This window comes from Ambystoma mexicanum, chromosome 1p (genome assembly GCF_040938575.1).
Source record: "Ambystoma mexicanum isolate Mex_15411 chromosome 1p, UKY_AmexF1_1, whole genome shotgun sequence".
NCBI classification, from domain to species: Eukaryota; Metazoa; Chordata; class Amphibia; order Caudata; family Ambystomatidae; genus Ambystoma; species Ambystoma mexicanum.
Window position 1 is genome coordinate 954,474,317 of NC_090921.1, and position 23,703 is coordinate 954,498,019.

The 23,703-nt window shown below is 47.4% G+C and overlaps 1 protein-coding gene across 2 annotated transcripts in view; it reads right to left on the reverse strand.

The window, feature by feature from the left end:
* Positions 1 to 1,415: 1,415 nt before the first annotated feature.
* PSME3IP1 (proteasome activator subunit 3 interacting protein 1) overlaps positions 1,416 to 23,703 on the reverse strand; it is a 232,585-nt gene continuing 210,297 nt past the window's right edge. For both annotated transcript variants that reach the window (XM_069653393.1, XM_069653383.1), the window contains exon 7: positions 1,416 to 2,164. In XM_069653393.1, coding sequence (XP_069509494.1) covers positions 1,950 to 2,164 — 215 coding nt within the window. In that variant the 3' untranslated portion in view covers positions 1,416 to 1,949. The remainder of the gene's footprint in view (positions 2,165 to 23,703) is intronic.

The window sequence follows — 23,703 nt, forward strand, 5'->3', positions numbered from 1 at the left end:
TGTGGAGCAACTCTTCCCAGTGCTTGGGATTGTACGTTAGAAAAAAAGGCATACAGCTCCCAATGAGTGATTCAGGTCAAGGCATTCAGCGAGGAGCAGGGACAGGACAGACTCTGAGCAGTTACATGACTCAATTTATAGAAACCCACCTTACATGGCATAAGAAGAGGTATCCACCATGAAACGGAGCGCGAGGCAACGAGGATGAAAAAAAAAAAGGAGGCTACCAAAGTTTTTTTAATATGTAGAGGTAACATTTCTGCACCACAGAGAGAAAAGAACTGATGAGCAGGAAATGAGGCAGGGTTTGGAGCCAAATGAGCACGGCCTGAAGGGATTTTTCGTGTGACAATACTGGAGCTCCCTTTTCATTGAACAGAAATCCCTGACGTATGGGTGATAGGGGGATGGAATGTAACAATACTTAAAATTGCCACATCAAATGTTATGTTACTTGGCATTTATGTAGCGCTCTATATATCACTGGTATGACCTCAAAGCACTGGTAGGTTGAACGCCCTTGGGAACCGTAGTTCTGGTCAGTAGAGTGAGATAGTGTTGTAGGGTGCGTGGGTGCACCAGATATGTGTGCAGCTGATGTAATTGCCGGATTGGTAGCTGCATCCTAGCGTTAGGTGTGGTGCTGAAGATAGCAGTTGGATGTGTGCAGTCTGGTGGGTGGACACCCAGACTGGGTTCTGGCTGCGGTAGGCCTGAAGGACGCATATGTGAGCAACTAGGCCGGAATGTGCTCGGCTAGCTGCGTTTTATTAGGGTGATGAGGTGTTCATGGGGTCGTATTCGTATGTGAACAGCTAGGCCGAATTAATCAGGGGTAGAGCTGTGTTCTAGTTGAATGAGGGTATATAGTAGAGTAAGCATAGTGATGTGGTATGATGGTTATCTTTAAGGCGCCCAAGACCAGGCACGTGAACAGGATGGCAGGGAACAGGGTGACACACTGACACAGAGACATGGGGCTGGGCTTACAGCGACAGGAGGGGGGATACAGATATATAGCAACAGCATGGGGAACAGGAAAGCAGGGTACACAGTGATACACGTGTCGGGCATGTTAACATTTACATTCGCATTTCTATCCAGATGTGATTCATGCTAATGTTCACAGCTCCACCCAATTGTGGGACATACCGGCATTTGCATTTCTATCTAGAAGCGACTCAGACTAACGTTCACAATCCTGTCAGGGTCTGGCGCAGGCTAATGTTCACAATTCAAACTAAGTGCGGAAGTGGCATTGCTAACATTCAAAATCCTGTCTGGGTCTGGCGCAGGCCAATGTTCACAAATCTACTAAGTGCGGCATTGGTAACATTCACAATCCTGACTGTGTCTGGGATAGGCTGATGTTCACACTTCTGCATTTCAATTCAGAGACAGCCATATAACAGATCTTTATAAACACTTCTCTTTATTACAGATAATCGTATTTCCGCTATTGTCATTTCATTAGGCAGAAAGTTTGTTACACCCAAAAAGCCTGTTGGAAGTCTACTGTAAATGCATGAATACATTTGTAAAATGTAAAATCATACAGGGTCTATTGAACACAGACTTATAGGTGTGTCATAAGCAGCATGATATTCCTTTGAATGTTACGAGTAGGCTTAACATACAAATTGGCAATTAAGATTTGTATTCCCCATCATAGGATTACTAATGATTAAGCTTACAAAGTTAAAACTAATAAATATTATTTACTTTCTCCATTATCTACAGAGTTTGTGGCTAAATGTCATTAGTAAAAAAAGTTAGCCAGTGACTCAGTAATAGATTAGCTAAACAATAATCGCTCGCCCAATTGCCTTCCTATCAAACAAATTATAACACTTGAGTTGAAAATTAAATACACACCTTGTAACTTTTATACTTTTATTCACAACAACCAAAGATTGGCATATTAAGCGTTAATATGGCAAATCATTTTTCTATGGAGCTTCAAGAAAAGTGTTTGGGCGAAAAATTGAAGATACAATCTTTCCAGTAGAGTTTATAGTGCCTTCATCTGAGCTGGATTCAGAATCGCTGCTTCCCGAATATGCCCCAAGACCAGGTAAGATACCAATGCAGACCGAAGCAGAAGGGCAATGCACTATTGAACCACGCATTGAGCCGCTCCCAAGTAGATTGCTAGGGGTGCTTCCTTAAAAGGCAAGAGAAAAATAAAAAAATGTTAGTACATTTGCTTGAGTTAAGACAAAGGATTATATTTATTGGACTAGTTTGAACATTTGGAAATGCCACAACAGTTTGATTTACTCTTACACAGTAATGTTAACTACATATCAAGTGGCCCTCAGCTGAATGTTAAATTCCAACTTCAGGGTTTCACACAAGAAGATTAAAAACCTCCCTGTAGAAAATTCATTACTCCTGACCCCAAATAGCCTCCATTGTAAACTCAGAGAACATGTGTATCGAACAAAGCTGGTCTCGATACAAAAACACAATTAGTTTATGCAGGACCCATACAAAAAACATGCTCCCTACTTTCCCCTCAACCTCACGCGCCTAGCTCTATTTTACTCTACTAGAATACCATTCCAAAAATGCTCTTAAACACGACTTGGCCGAACTGATTAGAAGCCGCAGAGCCACCCATGCTTTATTGGCACCAAATGTATGAAGTGTGGGTGGGAGGGGGCGATGTTGGGGAGCAAAAACACTGAACTATACAAAAACTAATGGTTGGAAAAAAATGCAATTCTACATGCAATACAAACCCTGTACAGTGCCATAGGATTACAAACTAAGAGTTAAAACTGAGGAATAAAATCAGTTGTTGCCATTTAGAGGAATTTTGAGGATAGCCAAAGTATTGAATTCAGATTTTGAGGGTAGCCAATGCATTGAATTTAGATTCACTTTTGAGTGTAGCCAATGCGTTAACTTGGCTGAACGTGATGCAACTGTCCACAAACCCATTAACTCTCAAATATTCTGCTTATTCACCCTAAAACACAAAACAAATACGCCATACCTCTACCTCAGCAAAACACTGCAAACTACAACAAACTGTACACACCACACCCACAACACTGAACAAGAAACCAAGCCAGCCACACGCGCACAAAGCACCAGCGACCGGTTTTTCCGTACTGAAACTACAAACAGCGCATCAACGCTCTCTTGCACTTTTCCTTCTCAATCCCACTAACAAATCCCTCCCAGCCCTCCTTCCTTTTTCAGATCCGCAGGTGGCCAAGAGACCACAAAAGTAGCAGTGGTGGAACAGTATAAGCTCCAATAACATGACATAGCAATAAATAAAACAAAGTGCCTGGACAGGCTATAGAATTTCAAATCAACCCCTGAAGATAGACTGCTAAATAGACAAGGGACAGTTACTTATTTGTATGAATAGTTCTCAATCAAGGGATTTCGACCAAGATATACAAGCTGTTGAATAGTTCATTAAACTGGGCAGACTCCAAAACACCTTTTTAAATAATAGCAAACACTTAATTGCTTTAATTTCACACATTTGAAAGCAAATAAAGAGAACTGTCCCAAGAGGTTCACAGTCAGGAAGGGTTCCAATAAATTAAAACATTCAGGAAACTAGTTGAACTGCTCAGAACCAATAAAGCAAGGTTACATTTGACTTTTATTTGTTTCATGTGCAACCGTTGATTTCTAAATGGAGTTGGGGGGGGGGGGGAGAGTTGCTTATGAACTGGGAAGGGTACCCTCACTGAATAACTACTTTTACTGGCAAATAACATTTCCCTCTTTCTTTCTCCATTCAGGAATGCTCTCCACATGCACATTCTGCTCAATAGCTTTTATAATATTGGCAAAAGAGGAGACAATGGGCCTCATTACACGGTAGGCAGTGAGCCATGGCGCTATTAGCGCCATGGCTCATGCCGGTAAAATACCGGCACCGCCTTGGCGGAAAGGGGATTTACCGCCCCATTCCAAGGTTGGAGGGGCGGTAAATCCCCTTTCCGCCATTGCCCTTCCCCATTCCCATTTCTGCCCCATTGGGCTCTATGGGAATGGGGAAGGCGCTAATTACGGCACCGCAATTTTGCGGTGCCGTAATTAGCTCTGAGGTCCCTTAGCGGGTTGGATTTTAACGCCTGCAAGAAGCAGGCGTTAAATCCTCCAACCCGCAAAGGGACCTCGTAGTACGGCGGTAAGGGTTAACGGTGACCGTTAACCCTTACCGCCGTCCGTGTAATGAGGCCCAATATGAGGATGCAGAATTAAGAACAAGATTACTCACAAATGCTTGCCGCATATGAGCATCATCCTTTAAAACAAAACGTACCGAGAAACGGCTACAAAAGGAAAAGTTACTCAACACTGCGACTATTGTTCTCCTAGTCCACAGTACTCCATTGCCTCCATACTGTATGGGTGTCCCCAGTAGGGAACGGGACTGGAGCCTTTTGTACCACAAAACGTGCACTTCCACTTCAAATTATAGGCACGCAGTGCCACACCTCGGCCCCCCATTTTTTGTGCATTGGGAACAATATCCCTAACTACACTTACGTTTTAGGGGAATGGTGGGTGGGGCGTATGGCGAAAAGGGCTGCCGTGTCCTGTCCCCTTTCCTCCATATTATTTGGTGGGCGATTACAATGCATCACTCACCAAAGGGAGGCGGAAGCCTAGCTGACTCATCATGCAAAAAACTGCCTAAAGGTGGCGTCTGTCCTAGAACTGGCATGCAGACAGTAATGCGAGCAGAAGGCAAACTGAGAAGCCCATGTGGCAGTTTTGCTGATAACATCCCAAGAGATGTGCCTTTGAAAATCCACCACTGTTTTTTCCCATGCCAAGTGAGCATGAATAATCTCAAACAGGTTTTTATTTGCACGCTTTAGCAATGCATGAAACCATCCACCTGGCTATTGAAGCTATGGATGCTTGCCTTTGACCAGCAGAGGTGACAAACAGAGCATCAGATACTCTAAACTCCTTTGCATGGGTTAAATAAAATGTTAAATCCCTCCCGACATCCAGACAGTGCAATATCTTATCCATCTCGGAAAGTGGATTAGGGGAGAATGTGGGCAAGACTATTGCCATGGTTTAAAGCTGACACTATTTTCAGCACAGCGAGTGCGCAATATCACCTCACCAGTATAAGGTTCTGAAGCGGCAAGAGCCTACATTTCTGCTTTTGTAGCTGAAGTCGACACCACCAACAGGACCGTTTATCTAAGTGACCAATTTGATGTCCATTGATGCCACCGTCTCAAACGGCCTATGAGCCACGTTTCCGAAAACCACATTGAGGTTGCAATTGGGAGGCAGCCCTCGGACAGGTGGAAAAAGTCTGCCTAATCTCAAGGTATCTTTTCACTACTGGGTTCACCAAAGAAAAGACCATTGCTTTTGAGTTCCTATACACAAATATTGCTGCAAGAGTCTACAAATATCCATCTGAATTCCTGATCGAGCTAGATGAGAAGGAAACAATAGAACAACATCAAGAGAACGGAACAGAGGATCGATTCCTTACTGCCCCATCCAAATGCAAAACCTGGTCCACTAACTCTCATATTGTACGGAAGTGAAATCTTTCCTACCAAAATCAACATGCTCTGGCTGGATGCCTGAAACTTGTTCAATACCTTCTGGATTGGAGGAATATGTATCAATTCACCTGGTTCCACTCCATCTGAAAGGTGTCTCCCATTGAACCATCTCCCTGACATTCCCAAGAGGCGAATTTGGGAAATTTGGCATTGTCCTTCCTGGCAAACATTCAACTCTGGAAGACCTCAGAGGTCGAAAACACATTGAAGATTCACCAAGTGAAGTGCCCACTCGGAGGTGAATGTGTTCACTTTGAGCCTGCTGAGTCTGTCTGCTTCTGTATTGCTATCCCCAATGACAAGAGTCGTCATGAGAGTGATCCCCTGGGAAACTACCCACTCCCAGATCTCGACCGCTAGCATGCACAAAGCAGAGGACCTGGTTCCACCCAGCTGGTTGATAAAAAAAACATTGATATTGTGATGTCCATCCAGATCAACACTACAGAGCCTGTAAGAGTGGGAGGAAGGACTTTAACGATAGATAAATGGCTTTGAGTTCCAGAGAGTTTATTTGCCTTTCTTTGTGAAGACCCGTCCAAACAGCATGCAATACACAACGACCTAGGGTTGTCTCCCCCCATGAGGAATCTATGGTCTCAGCCGAGCTTTGCACATGAGATTGCGCTCTTCCCTCCACCAGACCAAATCTTCCTCCACAGAATCCAGGATCGAAACACTGTGACTGGAATCCTTTCTTTTTGTCTTCTCGCCCCCCTTAAATCTATCTACCACTCTGCCGTCCATACCCTCTGTCTCCTCTCCTCCCGTGACTCCATCTCTGCTTCCCTTTCCTCCCTTGGTTGGCTTCCCTTTCACTCCTAACTTAAATTTCATTTTCTCTGCTTAGTCTTTAAATCACTCCACGGTCTTGCTCCCCCTTATCTCTCCTCCCTCCTCTCTTTCTACACTCCCTCCCTCTTCCTTGGCTCTGCTGACCACTTCCTTCTCACTGTTCCTCCATCCCCTTGTGCCACATCCCGTTTCCGCTCCTTCCAGCTCCTAGCCCCCCCTGCACTGGAACTCCTTACCTCTCTCACTCTGCTCTATTTCTACCTTTTCCTCATTCCGCACATCCCTCAAATCTCTCCTTCTCCACTCCCCGCCATGAATCCCCTCCCCCTTCTTGTCCCCCTCCCTCCTTGCCTTATCACCTTGATCATCTCCCTCCACCTCCCCCCTATTCTCACCCTACCCCATCCGTTTCCCTCCTCCTCCCCACCCCTCCCTCTCCCTCTCAGTTCTACTGCACTACTCTCCTTCTTCCCTTCAGTTTAAGTGCTCTACTTACTGTTTTGTTGGTCTGATTCACAATTGTAAATTGCTTCTACTGTTACTGCTATAATGTAATTGTTATATGTATCCTGTTAAAATGTGCAGCGTTTTGGAGTAAAGCGCTATATAAACTAAATAAATACAAATACAAAAAGCCAATAAGTGCTGCTGCAACGATTAATCTTGAGCTTGGCTAACCGAACTGTGGGTATGCACGTGGCTGGTTACCAGACATTTCATCGAAAAAAATTGGTCGACTGGACAAATGGTCGAACCAATTTCGTCGAAAACCAAATGGTCGAATTTCTTCTTTTTTTTTTTTTATTGGGGGGGTTCCCCAACCCCTTTTTTTCTAAAAAACCCCTTTTTTCCCTAAACTACAACCTTAAAAATAAATATATACATTTTTTTTTAAAAATCGACCATTTGGTTTTCGATGAAATTACGTCGACCAAATGTCCTGTCGACCAATTGTTGTCGATGAAATGTCCGGACACCCACGTAGCTAGCAGGCCAAGCAGATATTAGTACCAGCAAACTGACATGCATTCCCTACAAAGGAAGTGACACATCCTCTGCAGTACATCTCTCTGCCTGTCCGAGTTCGGGAATACTCTCTCCTGTATTGTTTACCCCTCAACTCTTTGAAGGTTATAGTCTGCGTCAGTTTCCGATTTTTCAGGTTGACGTTGAACAGGGTTTCAAATAGCGCTTGAAGAGTTTATGATGATTCATCTAGCGATTTCCAAGAAGGCCAGCCGTCCAGATAAGGGTACACATTCTGACCACTGCTCTGTAGCAAGCCCACTATGGCATTCATAAGCCTTATGAACACACTTGGTGCAGAGTTAAGTTTGAAATGCAGGACAAAAGTGGTTGAACTGCTGATGAGGTTGCCAAATGGAGACATGAAATCAAACACCCGTCAGGTCCAGGGACATAGCCTATCCACAGCACAGAAGGATGCCGCAGTCTTGGCAGGTGTCACCATCTTCAATCTTTCTAGGGATAGGGATAGGTTGTGGAAAATCGAACACCACCGCAGGTCAGCCTGGTTCTTTTTTCAGAAATGAGTTGACTAAAATAGAATCCCTTCCCCCTGTTCAGTAGAGGCATAATTTCTACCGCTCAGGACTTTAACAAGATTGTAATGTCCTTCAATAGTGCTGGAGACAATATTTGAGGGGGTGGCGGGGAGGGAGTGCAGGGGGGCAGGTATGAAAACCCCATGAAAAACCACCAAAACCTACCAAAATAATTGAAATGGGGACACTACTGTTCCCTGTGCAAAACCAGTTTGTCGCCAACAGGCAAATGATGGCTCCGGATGCGACCATCATTGCTTTTTTGCTTTGCAAGCCGCTGAGGAGGATGGGGGTGTGGGGAGGGGTGTATCGAATCAAATCCCATTGGGGTAGTCCACTGTTGATGCTTATGGGTGCTAGGTGACCTGTCTTGCCCTTAATTCTTTGAGACCCTTATAAGGGTCAAAAGTAGGAGACTGACACGCAGGTGGCATATTGTTGGTGTTCGACTTTTATTAATAACCCAAAGGAAAAGAAAAACCCTATCGCTATTTCCAAGAGGGGTTCCCCAGCCTCAAATAAACAAAAGATTCTGTCAGGTGGTCTTTTCAAAAGGTAAATGATCCACCGTCGTGTCAGAAACCTGTTTCCTTCCCTTACATTCTAAAGCAACTAAAGAAAAAGGATGGACTTCAGTTCAGATGGATGGAGCTCGCTCCATGGGCGATTTCCCCACCAAAACGAAACGAGGGTAGAACATCAAAATAAAGTCTAAAAAGGTTCCTTGGAGTGACTTTACACCAGGGTATAAAGAAAGACCTCTTTTAACTTCACAGTGTTCAAAAACTCCTGGGGGAATATTTCCCTTTGTCAGGTTTCTTAGGATGCCAAGAGATTGGCTCCCTTCTCTTGGCTGTTTGCAAAGTGTTCACAAAACACCAGGGGGTATGACTCCCTTCCCCTGGTTTCATACTTTTTCACCACCAATCTAGCTTTCCACTTGGCCAGGCATTACCATTAGAATGTTCCCAACTTGTGCAAAGGGTAGTGCTTCTTTTCCATTGCTTTTGCTCTTAGTCTCACAGTCAACCTGGCTCCCTTCGCTGTCAGGCAGTGCGACTATCAAGATTGATGAGGATATTTCAATGGGTGTGGGTCCCAGACTTGCATGCACAATCCACCTCGTATACTCTCCTGCAGGTTTTCTTATTATTATGAAGATCAGTCAAGAGGCTATGATTTTCTTTGTGGGAGTGGGTCCCAGACTCACTTTCTTCTCTCACCGTTCAGTCCACCTTGTTTAATAGTCTGCCAGGTACTGAGACTATGAGGATTGTCTTGGATACTTTCACAACTTCTCATATTCTTAAGGTTGCAGCCCCAGACCCACGACTCTCGTTTCCCAGCTTCTACACCAATGCCTTGGGCCCCTTTTACCTCCCATCGTGCTTGCGTACCTGTCTCTATAGTCCACTCTCAGGGCTTCGGGATGCTTCTGGCCTGCCTCAGTGTTTCCTGGCCTGCCAGCTGTCCCCTTCTGCTTGCTGCAGCTCCATGAGGGAAATGTCCTTCCGGTGATCATGCTTTGCATTCCACACGTCTGCCGTCCCAACGGGGCACCAGTGCTTTCTTCTTCCTTCCTGGAGCGGTCCCTCAACACCGGATCCTCCTTGCAGCGGTGTGCTCCCTTCGTGGCGTCCTGGTCTGACTTTTCTCCAGCGCTTCCTTCTCTGGACTCCTGGTTAGGGCTCAACCTTAGTCCGAGTCCTTCCTCAGTTTTTACATGGATCAGGTCCATGCTGTCTACACTGGTCACTTTGTTTCTGCACGGTACTCCTTAGTACTCTGAGCCTCCTCCTCGTCCCATTACTAAATTAATCAGTGTCCCAAGAACTAAATCAGAGCATACCCTCGTCTATATGTGCTGTCCTGACTCTTCCTCGCCCCCGTACTTCACCATACTGGAAGTATAAGAGAAACACACGGGAACATTGGGAATGTTACTGGTATGGGTTGGTGAGGAAGGTGGGTTAGGGTAAGGTGGGTTATTGGATACCATGTTCTCCCCGGGTTTTCACTAATCCCAAAGCGGGCTTCCCACCCCATGAGATCCACCCACTGAGTACCACACCCACGGGGACTATCGGGTAGTGGCCTCACCTCCCTGGCCTTAAGGGAAGGGGCTCTCCCTAGGAGAGAAGCAACTACATCCAGGGATTCATCACACCCTGAAGACACCAAAAGACCTGCGTTTATTGTTGCCTCTCTTCTGAGCCTCACCAAAAGATTTAGAAGCTAGGACAGTACGAATGGCTAGGGACTTTGCTGTCTGTAAAGTAGCTTTCTTCTTTTTTAATTCATAGTCTGGGGAAGAGTGGAACGGTTTGGACCCCTGGAAGCGCAGATTCAAAATTCTCCCACACGTCCACTGTGTACTTAGTCACGTGCATCCATGGAGCCCTCCACCTATCAGTCCTTACACAAATGCCATGGCTGGCAGTGTCTTTATTCCTCACTGATGATTCTAGCAGGAACTGCAGCATTCACCTAACCTCTGCCAGGCACACTTTGCAAACCGCTTGCCCATTGACTGGGAGGTCACCAGAGCGCTCAGTAGCAAGGCTTGCATGCGCCTTCACAGTGCATGACAGAGTGATTGAAAACAGCGGAGAGACTGATACGAATGAATGTCACGAAAGAATCAATGATCCATTACTTGGAAAGAGAGGCGGGTACTAACCCAAACAGTGTGGGAAAAGGGTCAGGAACCCAATACTTGGAAAAGGAAATTAAGGTAATTGCACATTTTTCTAAGTGTTGGTGACCTAATATTGGAAGAATGTTATTTTGTGGAAGAGAAGGAAAGAGATTGAAGATTGGAAAAATCATGGCAGGCTAGTGAAACAGGCAAATAGTGAGCCTCTGACTCGCAGGAAGAACAAGAGTGAAACATCCTGGCAGGAGAGTAAACCAGGAGCAAAGAGAGAAAGCGAAAGTAGATTTGGAAACGAGAGTGAAATCCTGGTAGAAGGGCAAACCAGGAAGAAGAAGGATTTTGTGAAAACTGTGGTACTAATTGAAACAGGAAGAACCCTGCCCTGTTTGGAAATTGGTGAGAAAGTGACAAGCACCCTGGCACGAGAGTACACCAGGTACCAGGTTAAAAGGGACGAGTCGTTAAGAGAGGGGGCGAGTCAGACCCCTTTTAAGTTTGATGAATATATAAGGTTTAAGTTACTTACCTGTAACTATTGTTCTCCAGCATGGATTCACATGCTCATGAAAACTCCCAGTCATCAGGCTGGGAATCCTTGGTAAAAGTAAAAACAGTTTCACTTTCACTTAAAAACAGTATTTCTCCGCTAAACCAATCACTATCCTCTGGGTCATACTGCCCCCATCCAATGACCGCCCACTCCCTAAGCCCCTCCTCTGGCAGCCAGCTTCAGATTTAGAAAGAACATAGTGTGATAGTATGAAAAAGAAGAGCCGCAGAGGGGCCGGAGCAAGGGTTCACATGTGAATCCATGCCAGACCCATGTTGAGAGAAGAATAGTTACAGGTAAGTAACTTAAACCTTCTCCATCATGGGGTCCAGCATGGATTCACATGCTCATTAACAACAAATACATAGCAGTATAACATTACACAACCACAGGAGGTGGCAAGGCTCAACAGAAGCAATAATCCTTACTTCTGTAACAGACTCATCTCAAACAAACAGGTTGCGTAGCACTGCTTGAACAACTCGTGACCCCTCCCTGAAATCCCAGTCGACACAGTAGAACTTCGTGAAGGTGTGCGTGGAGCTCAACATAGCGGCCCTGCAGATGTCTAGCAGGGGTACACCAGACGGGAATGCCGTTGTTGCAGCGATCGCTCTGGTAAAGTTCACCAACAGTTGTGAAGTCTTCTGCAAACTCTTTGTGCACGTCACATAGAACTTCAGGGCACAAGCAACGTCCAGCGAGTGCAAGGCCCTTTCCGCAAGTGACAAAGGTTTCGGAAAGAAAACAGGTAACACCAAAGGCTCGTTGAGGTGGAATTCCCACGGAACCTTCGGCATTAAAGCGGGGTGTGTACGCAGCACCACCCTCAATTCATGGAAAGTCAGGTACGGTTGCTTGCAGGATAGGGCCTGGATCTCAGCTACAAGTCTGGCAGAGGTCATGGCCACCACGAAAGCCATCTTCCACGAGAGAAACTTGAGTGGGGCCCGATGCATGGGCTTGAAAGTCCCCCCCCCTTTGCCTCGTCAGAACCACGTTGAGTTCCCACACCAGGGCAGGAGCCATCACCAGTGGGAAAGGTTGAACAAGTCCTTTGAGAAACTCCTTGACGAGTCGGTTGGACTAAAGCGAAGATCTTCCTGGGGACCTGGTGTAGCAGGAGATCGCCGCCAGATGCAACTTGATGGAGGCGTGCGCCAGTCCAGCCTTTGCCAAGGCTAGCAAGTATGGAAGGATCTGTGGGGCTGTACCCATAGAGGGATCGTCTTCTGTGACTGGCACCACGTAGCAAAAACGCATCCACTTATGGCCGTAGCACTTAAAGGTTGACGACGCCCCGGCCTTGACGAGGAACTTCCTGTAGTCCGCTGGCAACTCCTAACCTCCAAACTCTAAGGCTGCAGGAGCCAAGGCCTCAGGTTCAGCGATCCTGGATCGTGAAGGATTGCGCATCCCTCTCTGGTGAGAAGGTCCGGATCCACCGGCAACTTGAAAGGGGGTGACGCTAACAGGCTGAGAAGGTCCGGATACCAGATCTGCCTCGGCCACGCCAGGGCGATGAGTATCATCTTGCATTGACACAGTGTGATGATGACTCGTAGCAGGAGAGGGAACATAGGAAACATGTACAGAAACAGCCTTTCCCACGGGAAGGAGAACACATCCCCCATTCTCCTCGGTTGGTGGAGTTTGCTGCCATCACAAACAGATCGATCTGGGGTCTGCCCCATTTGACGAACAGGCGTCCACCTGATCCTGACAAAGCTCCCACTCAGGCAGAAGTGCCGTTCCCTGCTGAGTGAGTCTACAATGGTGTTCTTGACTCCTGCCAGGTGGAGAGGGACGAGTAACATCCCCTGCCCGATGGGCCAGTGCCACAAATTAATGCACTTCCTTGGAGAGCGCCTGGCATCGAGTGCCCCCCTGCTTCCTGATGTAGAACATAGTGGTGGTGTTGACCGTGAAGATCCTCACCACCTTGCCTTTCAGAGACGGTAGGAACTACTTGAAGGCCCAGAACACTGCCCATAGCTCCAGGATGACGATATGCAGATCCTTCTCCTCCGGCAGCCACATGCCTCTGGCGTGCAGGCGTCCGGTGTGCGCTCCCCAACTTTCCAAGGAGGCGAACAGGGTGACCGTCTCCTGGTATGGGGGTTTTGAAATCCCGTGCCTGGGGCGATGTTGGAGCGGACGCCCCACCACTCTATCACCCGTCGGAACTCTTCCTTGAGAGGGATCTTGTCCGTGAAGCTTGCGGACACCTGTATCCAGCAGGCGTCCAGGAATTCCTGTAGGGGTTGCATCTGCAACCTGCAGAGATGAACAAGGTATATGCAGGACATGCCCAGTAACGACTAGATGGCCCGCACCGTGGCACTCTTCGACAACAGCCATTGCATCTTTCCTTGAATGGCTGCCAGGCTCTCTTCCGAGGGCGACGCCAGGCAAGACACTGTATTGAATCTGGCGCCAGAAACAGTGCGTTCTGCAATGTATTTAAGCAGGACTTCTGATAGTTGACGGAGAATCCCAGATCCGTCAATAGCTGGACGATCGCCTGTGTGTCCATCGGCCAGCTCCCGCGAGTGGGCGTGGATCAGCCAGTCATCCAGGTACGGGTATACGTGTATGCCCTGTAGACGCAGATGGGCCACCACTGGTGCCAGGCATTTCGGGAACAATCTGGGGGCCGACTTCAAGTCGAAAGCTAGGGCCTTGAACTGATAGTGCTGGCCCTGCACCATGAAATGCAGAAACATCGGACGTTTCTTGTGAATGGGAACATAGGAATCGGCGTCCTCCAGGTCCAATGACGTCAAAAAGTCTCCTTTTTCCAGTTCACCGACCACGTGTTGCAACGGGACCATCCTGAACATTTGGGACTTTAGGTATTTGTTCAGACGTTGTAGGTCCAGGAACGGCCTCCAGCCCCCAGTCTTCTTTCTGACTAGAAAGTATCTGGGATAGACTCCAGAGACCCAGAGCCGTTGGAGAACTTGCTCTATCTGCCCTTTTTGCAGCATGGCTTGTACCTCTTCCAGAAGCTGAGGGATGTGCTGCTCCTGACGGGGAACCAGAGGGATTCGCGGACAACTGCATTGGAACTCCAGGGCGTGTCCTGGGGCGATACCGTCCAGCACCCACCTGTCATTGGTGATCTTTCTCCACTTGCTGACTAACCTTATCTGCCGGCCTCCCACCGGGGAGGATCAGTGGGGGCCCGACGTCCCGGTCAGTTCAGGCTTGCTTCAGCACCCGCATCCTGCCCTGCGGGCGACGGCGACACTGTCCTCCGCTACCGTAGGCCTGGGAACAGCCTCTCTAGGCTTCTTGCTTTGAGGATCTAGAAGGCTGTCAGTATGAGGACCTGCTCGACTTTCCCCTGGAGCATCGAAAAGAAGAAGAGCGGTGCTGCTGCAGAGTGCCCAGTGAATGGGCCATCTCCGTAGCCGTCTTGATGGCTGGAGAGACTCGTCGACAGCCTTCCCAAACAGATGTTCCCCGTCAACGGGCATGACCAGCACCTTGTCGTGGACCTCTTGACGGAAATTAGTGGCTTTCATCCAATCCTGTTCACAAAGGCAGACACCGTTCCCCATTTGCCGGAACCCTGTGTCGGCGACATCCAATGCCACTGTGATGTCGTGATCGTCGGGGAGGAACTCCAGGATCAGTCTGAGCTTGTACAACTCCCTGTTGTATCTGGCCAGGATCGCCAGTGCGCTGGCCGACTTGATAGTGGACGGTGTGGTGTAAATCACCTTCTTTCCCATGGCGTACATCCATTTCCCCTCGCTGTCCGGAGTGACCGAAGACGACTTAGCAAACCGTTTCCTCACGCCCACCGAGTCCGGCAATGGTTGCGACCTCAGGCACTTGGGTTCAGAGTTCTGCACCCTATATTTCTTCTCCAGCCTATCCCGCTTGGCTAGAGCTATGCAAGGGTTCTTCATGAGGGCGAGGCCCTACTCCCAAACATCGTCGAGAAAAGGCAACGCTATGATAGTCTTCCTCTTGGCCTCGCGTCTTTGATACAAGAAGCCCTCCCTCTTGGCTTCCTCGGGTACCAGTTGGAATAGCTTGGAAGCCCTGGTGATTATGGAGTGGAACGGCCCAACCAAATTCAGTGGGGACACCCTATGTGGAGCATCCAATGTGGCGATTCACTGTCTGCTGCAACAATGTCTTCGTCATCATCCGTCATCGTGGCTGTATCAGTTCTCATATCTGGGTCTGCTGGAGGAGAAGGGGCCTGAGGTGGTGGAGGAGGTTGATATGGGGGCATCAGATGACGCTTCCTCTGCTTTGCTGGAGGCTGATCGGGGAACTGGAGGACCACAGGTACCGGCGCCAGAGGCATTCTCATCAGGATCTCTGACACCAAGGTGTGTAGAGTCGGCAGAATATCCAAGGAAATGTCCCTCGGCTGAGAAGGCACAACAGGAAAACTAGGCCCTGCACAGTCATCGCCCTCCTCCTTTTCAATGTCCTCATGGATGGTATGCAAGAACTCTTGATCTTCGTCACCCGTGGCCGAGCCCTCCATGGTTTGGGCAACAGCCTGTTAAGGCTGTTTTGGAGCCTCCTCCCCCCCAGACCCTCATTTATTCTCCTGAGGGTCTTGAACCGGGGCCTGGGCCGGTTTCAACCCTTCTGGCTTGCCAGCAGACTTTGCCAAACTCCCTTCAGAGGTGTCGCGCCTTGGGGGCAGGAACACTTCCTGAGCCGTGGGAAAGACCTTCGTAGGATCGGCACCCTTGGCTGCTGTGATAGTAGTAGCTGTCGACTGAGTCGCCGGCAAGGTCTTTACCGGTTGCCGGTTGAGCCTGCTTGTGCTGCGCAGCCTTCTTCTCCTCCGTCCGTGGCTTCTCAGATTTCTTCAGTAGTTTAGCCGGGGTAGAAGACTTCCTCTTTGAAGAGGAGCTTGAAGGTATGCTGGCAATGGAACCGGAAAATGATGCTGGTCACACCCTATCGACTTTGGGACCCGCTTCCGCGGTGAACCCGGTGGACTCAGACTTGCGGTTCTTGGCCATATCTTGGGCCCCCATGGATGAGGTGCCCTCAGAGGATTTAGAAGACCACTCCTCGGACCGGCCGGTCATGTACGAGGCATGACCCTGTTTGGAGCACTGGTCAGAGTCCTTGTTTGTGTTAAGCCATGCCAGCCTACTATGCCTGTCCTTCATCGTTTTCTTGGAGAAATCCAGACCTTCCTTGTGGTCCGGGTGCAGGCAGTAGAGGCATTGCAGGTGCTTATCCTCCTCCACAAACACATTCCTTAGGCCACATTTGGACCTTACCCCCCCATCTCTGTCATGGTCGGAGGGCGCGAAGTAGGCCCAAGATGGCTTTGTAGAATATTCGATGGATCTTCGCCCTTGAGGGCCGCAGAACTTCCCCGACAACGGGTTCCTGCAGTCTGCAGATGAACAAAACAAGCACACAGGCTACTTTGAAAATAAAATGTAACTTTTTCCATCGGAAAACACGAAAAAAACATACAAATAGCTCGCAGAACAAACTAGACGGCTCCCAACATTGAAGCATGCAGTAAAAATCTGAAGATGGCTGCCAGAGTAGGGACTTAGGGCGGTCATTGGATGGGAGCAGTATGACCCAGAGGACAGTGATTGGTTTAGAGGAGAAACAGTTTTTAAGCGAAACTGAAACTGTTTTTTCTTTTACCGGGGATTCCCAGCCTGACGACGGGGAATATTCATGAGCATGTGAATTCATGCCAAACCCCATGCTGGAGAAAGTGAAATACAACAAAGATGCTGAAGAAGCTGTGTATAGGAAGGAATCTTAAGGGAAGAGTGGTCCTGCTTGAACAGCAATAAAGCAACATTTAACACACCAGAAGAAATATAGGGGACGGGAAGACCCAGTTACCTGGTGGAACTTGATTTCAATTATTTTGGGCACTTTATAACTTTTTGCTTTGAACGACTTAGAGAAAACTACATCAATATAACTTGCAGTCCTTGTGCACATTATTATCAGTTTAGCGTTTAAGGGACAGTTTAGGGTTTGGACAGAGGACGTTCTTTGATTTAACATCTTTTAAATACGATTTGTGATGCAATCAAAAGTCAGTTAATTTGAGTTAAGTGATACACTGCATTGTCACAAAATTGAAAAGAAGCCGAAAGTCCTAGGGTTGAGGACTTTGAGCATGATTGTGATAGATTAGCAGAGTCCAATGTAGAGGGGGTTTGAGAAGTCCAGCCTGACGAAAGACAATGCAGACAAAATTCAGATGGCAATTGCAGGTCTTGAATTCAGAACTTAATTGATTAGTATATGTAATTAAATTGTATTGTTTAATTGTAAACCAAGAGGCCAAGCACAGATTTGATTAGAAAAGGAAAAATTCCAGTTTGTCCTCCAACTGAAAGGGAGGGTAGCAGTATCAAAACACTAGGATCCCCATTGTGTCCTTGTTGAGAGTTAATTTGTTGAGATACATCCAGATTTCACTGGCTTTAAACTAGTCTGGGGGGGGCTGGGAGGAGGACTGTGCTTTACTGGACCCCATCAAGGAGACTGCAAATATCTCAAACCAACAAACGTGAATTATCTGCATACACTGAGATGCCAGTGGCGTTTGCTTCAGAGTGATGGCAAACGATGTTCTGTTAAACCTAGGCTCTTGGTAATCCATTACTTTTAGGTGGATGTGATGGGAAGGTGGGCAGACACAGTATTTGCCCAGCATGTATCTCATCTTGAACACAGCAACAAGCAATTACTACAGAGGCTTCGTCCTTAAGTCATTGAAAAATAAATGCTTTTTATGAAGCACAATTTCATGTTAAGACAACGCTGTGTTCAGATCTCAAGGCTGTCTTCAGTTTGCAAAATCTCAAATAAAAGGAACATTATTTATTCTCATTATTATTGAAAAATAATGGAGAAGTGTTCTAGGGTGCTACATTGTCACTTGGATTAGTGAAGTGAATCGATGGGGATTCCTTCCTTACAAAACAACATTTCCTAATGTATTATTATTATTATTAAAATTGGCTATTTATAACACGCTTAATACCCAGTGGTTGCTAAGCACGGACCCGGGGATCAAACCTGTGCTGCTCTGCGTCATCTTGCTTCCAAGCCAAGTGCGTTGCTGCTGAGCTATCCTCCCGAGACAGTTAAACTATATAGTAAAATCGGGGCAGAGGTGTGGACAGCTGATGTAAACCGGTGAGTCGAGAGCTTGCGATCCTATCCCCTGAAATCCTGTAATAGCATCCTATTCTAGACAGTGAAAAGGCCTTGTAAAGTGGACTAGGGAGGCGAGACTCTCGAGACCCGAAAAGGGGAATTAAAGGAAAACAAGGTGTTCCCATCTACTGCTGTAAGTAACAAATGGATGATATTTTAAAATGGTAGGAGGGAGCAATAGAACTGTGGGGCTGCCGCACTTCCATGTGAGATTTTATCTTGTCCTGCTGTGTGTGTACTAGGCCTAATAGAAACAGTGCCCCACTGTTTCTGGATGGGAGACCGGGATTAGTATTTAAGACAAGACACCATCGCGCCAGACACTGGAGGTGTCAAGAGAATATTTCTCCATTATGCACGGCCTCCAGTCCATCTCATCCCTTCACACGATTCCTTCGCCCTGGTAAGGCCCTTGCCCTTATCCACCTTGGCCTACGCAAAGCACCTTTGCTGCACTCTCCACAGAGCGGGGGAGCGCATAAATTGCCCGCCTGACCATCTTTGCCTGACCCTGCGATGCCGGGCGCGACGCGGCACCATAACGAGGCTGGCGCCTCGTTGCTAAGCTACTGCTGTATTTAGCAGTGGCCATATCCGCCGGCAGGCGGAAACGCCGGCGGCCGCCTACGAAGGCCCGTACTAAGGCCCCTGTTTGCCCCCTGTTCGAACAATGGAGCATCAAGGAGCAGAAGAAGCCCCATGCGCCTACTATTGCCACCTCTACCCTCCTACCCATGAGCTCGGCAATGCAACATATCCCTAGTAAGACTTTGCATAAGGTTGTGCCTTATGGTCGCCTACAGACCACATTGACTAGTGTGTTGTGCCTTATGGTCGCCTACAGACCACATTGATTAGTGTGTTGTGCCTTATGGTCGCCTACAGACCACATTGATTAGTGTGTTGTGCCTTATGGTCGCCTACAGACCACATTGATTAGTGTGTTGTGCCTTATGGTCGACTACAGACCACATTGATTAGTGTGTTGTGCCTTATGGTCGCCTACAGACCACATTGATTAGTGTGTTGTGCCTTATGGTCGCCTACAGACCACATTGATTAGTGTGTTGTGCCTCTGATCACTAACTAACCACACCTGCTACCCTGTGTACTAGCAATACCCACATCATGTATTGGTGCTTATCAACCCTCCTCCACTTACTGTATACATACAGCAGATATTGGACTAGCCAACCCAACCCTCATCCAAACCAAGACTCCTACACTAGCTCATTTATGGGAACTACCACCCCTTCCTCGTGGCTCAGCACCATGACACCTGCGAATCCGTACCTGGATGATCCAGCACTTTGGATACGCCACTTCACTACTAGACCAACACCTAACCAACCTTGTACAACTGCTATGAGAAACACCAGATTGAACTCAAGAACCAGCCCACCCTCCTCTCCTGTCTCTCGCCAGCCCTTCAGGCATACCTGCCATGATATCATCAACACCTACCCCTGCACAATTCTCAGTAGAAACTTGAGGCTTGGTTCTCGCTTGCGCCTCGTATCACAGTACCCACTCGCTGCAACAATTAATACAGCCACTGGCACTAGCTACCACGATTCGCGCCCCACCACACCTCTAGCCTACAATCCCTCTAACAACAGCATACAGGCTCACCACGCTACCTCAGTTGCTACTACCCAACCTAGCCTACCTTGTGCCTTATCAATCAGGAACCACAAATTAGCATCTAGATGCACACATTGGTCTTACCACACTACCAGCCCTGCATCAGGCAACACTTGCAGTTCCAGCCCTCACAAACCACAACACCTTTTTACTCCTACCTTGAATACTCAACAAGACAACGTTACCACGGTCCCTAAGCTCAAAGGTGCTCTTATAAACGCACGTTCTATCCAAGCTCACGCCCTTGATATTGCTGATCTCATTGTCTCAGACAACCTGGACCTACTTGCAGTCACGGAAACTTGGCTGCACGCAGCCTCTGGACCCTCTCTGACACTCGCTATCCCTGACAACTACACCATAATCAGGTGCGACAGAGATACCAACCAAACTAAGGGCGGCGGCTTAGCCGTCATATTCAAGAATACGCTTAACATCAGAATTGCGGACAGCCTTCAGTTACACTCAGCTGAATCGCTTTCTCTCAAACTATCTATCTCGCCCAATCACACAGCCACTGTTCACCTAATTTACAGGCCTCCTGGACCCACATCTACCTTCGTTGAAGACATCTCCTCTATTCTAGCATCCAGTGCGAAGCCTAGTTCCCAAATCATCATCCTGGGTGACTTCAACCTGGGTTACTTGGACAAGAATGACACTAAAGCCTCAGATCTTGCAAATGTCCTGACTGATTTCGGCTTCACACAACATGTCACAGAGCCCACCCACATCAAAGGTCGTACTCTCGACTGGATTGCCGACTTGAACTGTGCCCTTAATGATATTACTGTTTCCCCCTGCGCTTGGTCTGACCACCATCTTATTTCGTTCTCTATTAACACTAGCCCTCCTGAGGACACACAAAACCTCGCACCGCCCTCGCGCACACGGAATAAAAAAGACATCACTGTTGAGAAACTCTCACCACTCATCCTCCCATTATTGCACGCAGCTTCAGAGTCCTGCACTGACCCCACAGCATTAGTAGACACTTATAATCGTGTTATGCTAAAAGCCCTTAATACTATCGCCCCTATCAAACTGCGTAAACAAAAACCACGGACCCACTTGAACTCTTGGTTCACTCCGCAACTACGTGACCTACGCAAAGAAAAAAGAAAAGCAGAGGCCTCATGGAAAAGTATCCCCTCCCTGGCCAACAAAAATAATCTTACGCTAGCCACCCTGGCCTATAAAGAAGCCATCCTTGCTGCCAAAAAGGAAGCTTATAATAAAAGAATCACCCAAGCCCGCTCTAACACTAAGGAACTGTTTAAGATACTTAAGGAACTGGAGTCCCCTATCGCTCCTCTCAATAAGTGTACCCCTGACACTGATTGGTGTACAAACATCCAAAATGCTTTACTAGACAAAATCACCACTCTCCAAACTAAAATCAAAGCAAAAAAAAACTACCTCTCAAGTTCAACGAGCACCACCCTGAATTATAAAATACAAGCACTCAATCACAACTTCAAACCATTCAGCTTCTCTCCCCTCTCCATCAAGGAAGTAGAAATCATCATATCTAAACTAAAACCTTCCAATTGCCAAGGTGATGCATGCCCCGCTGTCATCATTAAGGAAGCCGCACCCAAGCTCGCCCCATTTATTACCTCCTTCATAAATGCCTCCTTTGAATCAAGCACCGTACCTGACAACCTTAAGGATGCCTGGGTCATACCATTAATTAAAAAAGCCAATCTTGACCCCAGCAACCCTTCAAACTACAGGCCCATCACCACTGTGCCTTTCCTGCTTAAAATCCTTGACCGCGCAGCCTATCTCCAAATCCAGGAGTATCTCGAACGCAACAATCTACTAGGGCTGAGACAATCTGGTTTCCGTCCCAGGCATGGCACTGAGACAGCTTTACTGGACCTGAAAACCCAAATCGAGGACCTGAAAGACAAGGGCAAATTGGCACTCCTGCTCCTCCTTGATCTCTCAGCTGCCTTCGACCTGGTTGACCACCAAATTCTCTGTCATCATCTCAAAATCGCCGCCCACTTCTCGGAAGCAGCCACTTCTTGGATCAGTTCATTCCTTGCCAACAGAACCATGAGGGTCTTCTCTCCACTAGCAGCGGCTGACCCCTCCCACGTCCCCTGTGGAGTCCCACAAGGATCCTGTGTATCTCCCACCCTTTACAATGTGTTTACTAAACCACTCTTTGATATCCTTGATTATCTGGGTGTCTCCTACACTAATTATGCGGATGACACCCAGATACTCATCCCTATCACTGGTGATTTTGTAACCGATTCAAAATCTCTTAATACGATCTACTCCGTCATCCAGGCCTGGATGGCCAATCATGGGCTCTGCCTTAACGACGAAAAAACAGAGTTAATCATCCTGGGCTCCCAAACTAAACTCGCGAAACTTGACGCCAACTACAATTCCTTCACTATTGACGGGATTGACATCAAAGTGGCCAATGTCACCAAAACTCTAGGAATCTACCTTGATTCTACCCTGTCCCTCACACGACAAACCAATGCAGTTGTCTCTGCATCGTCCTACACCTGCAAATTGATTACAGCCTGCAGGCCATTCCTGACTCCAGACAATTGTCTGACCCTCGCGAGAACCCTCATCTTATCCAAAATAGACTATTGCAATGCCCTATACCTTGGGACGAGCCAAAGAAATCTGGACAAACTACAGGTCACACAAAACAACGCCATTAGGGCAGCATTCAACATACCTAGACGGAATCATATAGCCACTATCAGACGCAACATCCAGTGGTCACCTATCTTGCACCGCATATCACTCAAATCACTTGTGCTCACACACAAGGCACAGAACAATGCAGCTCCAGCCTACTTAATATCACGTTTCTCGCATCACACAGCCACCAGACCCTTGAGAGCTGCCCAGGCGCACACTTTGGACATCCCCAGCTTCAAATTACGCTCGGCAGGAGGGTCAAGTTTTCCGGTCCTTGCTGCCAAGCTCTGGAACTCACTCCCCAATGCACTAAGGAACATTCCGCTTTGCCACGTATTCAAAACCAAAGCTAAACTTTGGTTACGAGAACAAGACATCCTGTAAATTTGTAACTGCTCACAGCGCGTACCCTTCTACTGTAACCTTGGGTACTGCTACTTTGTTGTTATTATCTATGTCATTTTCACCCGTTATGTTATACTGTATCATTGTCATTTTCACTGTTCATGTTATACTGTATCACTACCTATGTAACTGTTAATCTCTTCTCCTGGAACCTGTAACTTCTCCTCTGCAACTTGTAACTGCCTACTAAACATGCGCCCGCAAGCCTCCGGGCAAGGTGCGCAATACAAATAAATAAATACAAATACAAATACATTAATAAATGCCACAAGAGCTAGGCATCGATTTCAAGTACAGGATTTGATTGGTAAGGTATGGATATGTAGTATTCATCATGGAGCGTGGGAGATCCACAGCGCAGGTTGGTACCTGTTGATACAGGAGTGGGCTGAGTAAGTTGTTAAGAGTTGGATTAAGTAATCCATACCTTACCAATCAAATCCTGTACTTGAAATCAATGCCTTGCTCTTCTGGAATGTATTAATAGAGAAATATTCTCTTGACACCATCAAGTGTCTGCTGCAAAGGTGTCTGGTCTTAAACTTGGATGCTACTTGACAGGCGGATGGTAGCAGATTATAGAGGCCGGTGTGCAGTGTTGGGCTATGCTCCTCTGTTCAGGTTCAGAAAATCCAGCGG